This window comes from Galleria mellonella, unplaced genomic scaffold, assembly GCF_026898425.1.
Source record: "Galleria mellonella isolate WM207_F2 unplaced genomic scaffold, CSIRO_AGI_GalMel_v1 utg139, whole genome shotgun sequence".
NCBI classification, from domain to species: Eukaryota; Metazoa; Arthropoda; class Insecta; order Lepidoptera; family Pyralidae; genus Galleria; species Galleria mellonella.
Genome location: NW_026441995.1, coordinates 6,371,210 through 6,378,473, shown reverse-complemented (window position 1 = coordinate 6,378,473; position 7,264 = coordinate 6,371,210). Strand labels below are relative to the sequence as shown.

At 31.8% G+C, this 7,264-nt stretch overlaps 1 protein-coding gene across 1 annotated transcript; it reads left to right on the top strand.

Moving 5' to 3' along the window:
• The first annotated feature begins 5,721 nt into the window (after positions 1-5,721).
• Positions 5,722-6,607, top strand: LOC128202588 (uncharacterized). The gene has a single exon (XM_052903407.1). It carries the CDS (start codon positions 5,882-5,884, stop codon positions 6,605-6,607), a length of 726 nt encoding a protein of 241 aa, XP_052759367.1. The 5' UTR covers positions 5,722-5,881.
• The last annotated feature ends 657 nt before the right edge of the window (positions 6,608-7,264 follow it).

Sequence of the window (7,264 nt, the reverse complement as noted above, 5' to 3'; positions counted from 1 at the left end):
CATTTCATAATATTTATTTTTCCTGGATTTGATTAGGCCTACCGGTCTCATTCCTAGCAATATACTTTATCAGGTTAATCTTCGCGAAGTCCCCCCTAGAAACCATCGTGATTTCTGGTAAATTAGTCACGATGGACCAATGGACTTGACTTCATCCTCGTATCATCATTCACTAGTACCCCACCAGTATATATCGATAGCGCAGGCTGGTAAGCCGTATTTTCATGCCATTAAAAAATCTACTTACATTGAATTTGAGCACCAGCTTACGCATACACATATACTGTACAAATCATCAAAAAAGTCTTTAAGATTTACGTGGAGAGAATATAAGGCTCTATAATTAGTATTAAAACTTAGGTCATTACCAAAAAAGTCACGTAAATGATAATATGATCGCAAAATAATTTTGTACCTTTGCGTCAAGAGATATGTTACGACTATGTATACTCCTCATTATCCCTACGTGGTGAAACATGCCTCCTAGTAGTTCTCAGAATTGAAACAGAATGTATTTTAATTATGTTAAAAAAAAGCTACATTCCCACTTCTTTTTCAAATTCATATAATTAATACTACCAAAGCTTGAAAATTACCATTGAAAACAAAAATTAAATTGCACATTTCTAAACAGAACATTGTTTAGTATAACGTTAGATTTTTTTCTTCATGATGTCTTATTTTTCCTTCTTTATTTTTATTACGTGAAGACTTAGGTATTATAAAACTAATACATCACGTCTGTTTTTCATTGGTATAAGTAGAAACAAAATAACGCCAAATTTTATTTATTATTCATTCAATTAACTATTTATTCTTGTTACCTTACAATATTTTTTACCAAATCCCTCGACAATGAATGAAATCATAAAAGAATGACTTTGTTCATTTTACAATAGATGATTATCACCACGCCACACACCTATAATCATGATTCCTCTTTATTCGTGCTATAATAGCCATTTTAGTCCGACAATACAGCAACAGATGGCGTTACTTGTTATCCGTTTACATTCGCTACGAAATTATCTTTGTTTCTCGGTATTTGACTCGGTCGCTATCGCTTGCCAAGCACGAGCAGTTGTGATACGAGTCACAACTGACTGACCTTGAGGCAAAAAGGAGAATTCAATTTCCCGCTGCGATGTTTTTCTTATTCGAGAATACTAATAAGTCGGGACTGGTTCTTAGAACTTATTTAGAACATAAATTGATAACAATATCAACGTAGCTAAGGATGTGACTAAAACAATAATTTTGTATATTTAAATGCACAGTACACTACAAGTATAAATCTTATTTCATACTAGCGACGCCGGCCAGGCTTCGCACGGATAGATACAATTTTCGAAAATAATATGTAATAATATACTCGCTAGTAAAGTAGCTTTTTATTGGTTAAAGAATTTTTAAAATCGGTTTATTAGTTTTTGAGACAAACAAAAAAAATCGATAAAATATTTCCTTTTTATAATATTAATATAGTATAGACTAACTGTCACTGTCTTGTCCAAATTTCACATTTTCCCCCCTAAATACCTTAGTTGAACTATTATGCATTAGTAACATTTAAACAAAATGCCATTTCGGTCGTTCATTTCGTCACAGCATTTAAATTTTATTTATATTTATATAAACAGGTGAAATTGAAGTCATTAGCATCTATTGTTGAGAGTATTTTACCAGTAAACCTCCAATAGTTTTATAATCATTAAATCGAAATTTTTTGGAGTAAGGTTATTGTAATTTATTTCAAGGAATACTCTCAATAATTATTTACCCCCTTAACCCCCTTATTTATAAAAACTAAAACCTTTTATAAATCTATTAAAACTATTACACTGTTTAGTCACTTTTATTCAAATGAGGAATTTAGTACAAACGAAATAGAGAAAAAATTGTTCAATAGCTAATATAGATTTGCGAGATGTTTGACATTTTTATTAATAAGAGGGTATGACTTTAAAAAAACTAAATATAATTAATAAAACATTTATTATCACGTGATTACATAGCCTACAACACGCGAGAGCGAAATGAGTACATACGTCAATAATGTACGTACACGCACATACATACGCACGCAGGCTACGGGTGGATGTGCTCCGGTCCGGGTTATCGATCAAAGAAGTTAAGCAACGTTGAGCGCGATCATCCTTTAACGGTGGCGTGCTAACTTGAGCGTTTTATTGGCAAATGCAAAGAGTTGAAACGAGCAAATGCTCAAACGCAAATAAAATTTCATATGTTCGTCTTTTCTTTATAGTATGATATGTCCTGTTATATAAAACGTTTTAATTTAAATATTATCCTATTAATATTACAAATGCGAATATTTGTAACGATGTATGAATGGATAGATGTTTGTTACTCTTTCACGCAAAAACTACTGAACGGATTTTAATGAAATTTAATAATACCTGGTTAGAGTATATCGTAACTGTATGTATGTATATGTAAAGTAGCACATAGGAAATTTTATGTACTGATTCACGTGGGCGGAACGCGGAATACTGCTAATTATGAATATTTACATTTACAACAAAATACCATATCATAAAAATTAATTAAAATATCATAGAAATTAATAAAAAACTTAATTTATTTAAATTAAGAATTTAATTTAATTTATTTAAATTTAATTTATTTAAATTAAAAATTTAACTTAATTTATTTAAATTAAGAATTTAATGTTTAATGTATTGATTTATTTACTCAATAATGTGTTTTATAACTAATAAAATAGATAATAGTTTATTGTCAATGCGGACAATCTTAACTTAGTCAAAGGTAATCAATGTCGGTTAAAATTATTTCAATTACCATTCTAGTATTACGTATATTATCCGTACCATTACGTTATTATGTATACTTATAAATATAAATGGCGAAGTAAAACCCGTAAAATTAATGGCTGACCCAAGTTCCAAGAATCCTAAGTTACCTACCTAAAACTTGAATTACTTGACTATTAGTTACCTAAATGGAGATTTGCTTTTCGTCAATTATCAACATGATTTTAAATACACTATCGGGAATTAACTCGACGCGATTGTAGATAAACAGTATCTACATACCTGATTCTTATTGCCGACGTTCAGTCTCGATAGTGTATTTAAAATATGTGTCAACAACGCGAAAGTTTCGAATTATAATCATCATTATTATCATTAACTTATCATGTTCAGTCTTTCGATAGGTAAAATAATCCTATTAATCTACAAATACTATGTGTTTAAAGATGTTTAGATATGTCTTACTCAGGCACGTGTATACGCCTGACCGAATTTAAATGAAATCTTGTACACGTATAGATGGCATAAGAAAATATATATTAAATTTAATTTATTAAGTAATTCATGAATATTAGTCTGAATAGACTATTTTTGAAAACGTTTTAAAGATTTTAATTGTTATTTAAACGCTGCATTCTTATTTAAAAATAAATTACTAATCATATAACATTAATTATAAGCAGAGAAATTATTTACAAGTAAATTAATGATAGTGTGAAAAAGATATAAAAAAAAGTTAATAAAAAATGTATGTCCGCCTTATTTATTTATTTACTAACTATGAATACAAATTATGATAAAAAAATTGTTAAAATTAAAAAGTAGCAATACAAATTATTATTTAATTAAAAATTTTGTCTATTAGTTTATTCCGGCATTACGTACCTACCAACTACTGCACTGAACTGAATGCGGTTTTCATAGTTGTGTTCCTAAATGTTTAACTTAAAAACAAATGTATGTTTTATCTTGGTATATCATCTAAGGCTAAGGTAATCCATTTCATCGGTTTTCCTACTTTTAAAATCTACGCGTAAGAAGTAGTAGGCACAAAACTACATACACTTTACTAAATCAACTTATATTTGTATGATACAGGGTAAAAATAAGGCAATTCTATATATTGCAAAACTTATAAAAAATATTTTGAAAGTGCATTGATATGTTTATAACATGATAAATTATTAATCACTATATTTGATAATGTAAATTCAGTATTTTGTATAATATATAATATAGTAATATTGGGTAACATGCATCATAACAAAATTCTGCCTGCATAGGGATGCTTCAACGTTTCGACCAGCAACTTCATTGTTTCATTTAAATTTCCAAAGAATATAGACTTTATCAGTAGAACACAAAGTCGTTATTGCCTAGCGATACACAACAAACTAAATACTACGATAACATCATAAAAACATCTATATCTTGCGACATTGATCTTTCCAGCAACGTCCGAGAGTTGAATTTTATTTAAACATGACAACTGTTAAATTCCACGTCTGCCGTTGTGAAACAGTCGTTATCGTACCGATGAGCTTACATTCTGACAGTATAAAAAATTAAAGCCCGTCAAAACCCTCGGCAACATTTGTTCCCTTGCTTTTTGTGCGAGCGTCCCGAGGCCCGAGCCTACCCTTATACCCTGCGCTTTCTTCTTTTAGGGTTGGCGGCTGTTATAACCCTGCATTCAAACGGCTTCCCATTATAACAACGTTTAGTTGAATTTGAATTCACTGCCATTGGTTATAGTGTACTCGTTATCGTATTTGCGCTGTGCCGGGCCCTTATCTGTTTTGAACGTTACTACAATGTATTGTCGACTACATTTACGGTAGAAATATAACAAGAATGGTACGAACAGTTTTACAACCCGTGTATATTGTTGTACTGGGGTATAATGAATATCTACCTGTTAAGATGTTAGTTTTGAAGAATTTATTTCCACGTTCAGATGTGGACTTAAATAAATGTCAACTGCATTTCTTTATGTATAAATTTTAATCAAAATTGCATGCAATAAAATATAGTTGACACCTATTAAACTTTAATTCAGAGTTCCTACATAAAACTTTGAGTAAAACAGTTTATAGAATTGACAGGAACAGCGAAAATACAGATGGTATTTTCAAAGGGTTTAGAGCGTAAGTTAATTTAAAAGTCAAATACAAACATAAAACGTATGACAAAACAGTTTAAAGAATTGACAATGAAAAACAGCATTACAGATGGTATTTCGAAGGTTTCAAAGTAAGTAGGTATATAACGTTTACTTTCATTAAATAACTTTAATAAAAATTTGCGGCGTCTTTCTGTATGTACGTCTGTAACTGTGATCAAGATACTATTAAATTTCTTTCATAATATTCGTCACGTAGCATGCCTACGTGATGAATATTATGCTACTGCTGTATAAATATGAAAGTTGTTTCACTTAATCATTACCTACTCGATTCCAAGCTATATTGAATCTTATACCAGTTCAAGTGTAAGTAATGAGAAAGGCCTCTGGAACTCCGTTCTCTCTGTTCGGCCCGTAACAGACTGAGCATTAAAATAGAAAAACAATTTATTCGATACGATAAAACCAAACGCAGTAAGTGGCTCCCCAATTCCCCATGCTAACCCTGCTCGCAATTTACCTACTGCGGGAGACCCTCCTATAGAGTGGGCGACCCACAATAAGTTGTTTACGGACGTGATCCCCAGTCAAAGATACAGCAGATTGTGATTTAGAAAAATTGATATCTTGAAAAAAAAAACTTGATATCTTGGTTTGTAATGGATAAATTTAAAAAATACTTGACGAATTTCAATTCTTACACGTATAGGAAGCTTAATTGTTAGTAAGTAACATGGGCTATATATTATTTTTCAAAAAAAAAGATCGTAAGATAAAGATCCCTTTTTTCCGGTTGGAGGTAGTTGCGCGAACACTATTCAAAACTGCTCCAAGTTAAATTTTGCTTTAAAAATAGATTAAGACCTCAAAATTGTAACTTTATGAAATTATCTAAGCTATAAACAACACACTTCACTTGCCGGATAAAACTTTCGCTTTTACTTCTACTATAATTACAAGAATGCCGATGGAAAACCTGAGCTTACAAGAAACCAGAGAGGAATTCACCAAAAGGATGCAGGAGTTCGAGGGACGACTACAGAAGGCAACCCTTTCGAGCCCCGGGGCAGCAAACATCGCTTCTGACTTCGCTGTCTTTAAACAGATGACACTGGAGAGTCTGCAGTCTTTGCAACACCAAGTTGACTTGCTGGCTAAGGAAGTTGATTTGCAGGAAATGCGTAGCCGACGGAAAATTTTGTTGCTTCATGGCGTCTCAGAGAGTGATCAAGAGGACGTCGTCTCGTTGGTATGTGGTGTTGTTGGTGATCAAATGAAATTGGAGTTTTCAACGGAACATATTAGCCGGTGTCACAGGATGGGACGTATAACAACTAGTAAGAAAGCACGTCCACTTTTGGTGAAATTTCGTGATATCAATATTCGCGACAGGATCTGGTCCAATAAAACAAAATTGAAAGGCACCAATATTTCCTTATCTGAGTTTTTGACAAAAACTAGGCATGATACATTTATAGCGGCCAGACAACGCTTTGGTGTCAGAAAGTGTTGGACGCGTGATGGGTTCATTCACGTCCTTGGATCCGACGGAGTGCGGCACCGTATCAGTAGCATGACTGAACTGGGTAGGATTGTGGTACCAGAACCCCAAAAACCAGTTCCAGTTGCGGCAAAAACAGATATCGGCGTCAGCAGAACGAAACGAGTTCAAGCAACCAGGAAATAAGTGTTAATAAGAGATATTTCATTTTTGCGGGTCGGTGAGTGAGTTTGTAGTCCTTACATTAATAGCATTACCCATTTTTTTTTTATTTATTTCAATCAAATAATCAGTAATAATATAATAATCAGTAATCATATACTTTTACCCACTATTTACTATTAATAATTAAGCAGTGATGGCACAGACTTATTAAAAAAAAGGGGGTACCCCGTGATTTAAATTTTTAAACAAGGTAAGTTGATTATCTTATTCTACCTTACATATTCTGAATCTATAAATGTCAATTGTCAGCTATCAGATAATATCTTATTATCTTAGATATATAACTTTACAATTTATGCACAGATAATATATTGTGAAACTCGTAAAAAATTGTATAGTCTCTCTTTAAATTTTGAATAGATAAATCGCTTATTTACATTTACTTATTTATGCTCATTATTATATCGGCACAGACGATATCGACATTGATTGACAAGCTTAGAAGGAAATGCCGAGTACTATATATATATGTTTATGTATGTGTGTATATGCGTATGTATGTGTGTGTATATGTATGTATGTGTGTGTGTATGTATGTGTGTATATATGTATATATATGTGTGTGTGTGTATGTGTATGTGTATATATATGTATATATGTTTGTGTGTGTGTATATAT

What these genes read in the sequence shown, in the direction of transcription:
- LOC128202588 (XM_052903407.1), top strand. Translation starts at nt 5,882, where the DNA reads ATGCCGATGGAAAACCTGAGCTTACAAGAAACCAGAGAGGAATTCACC.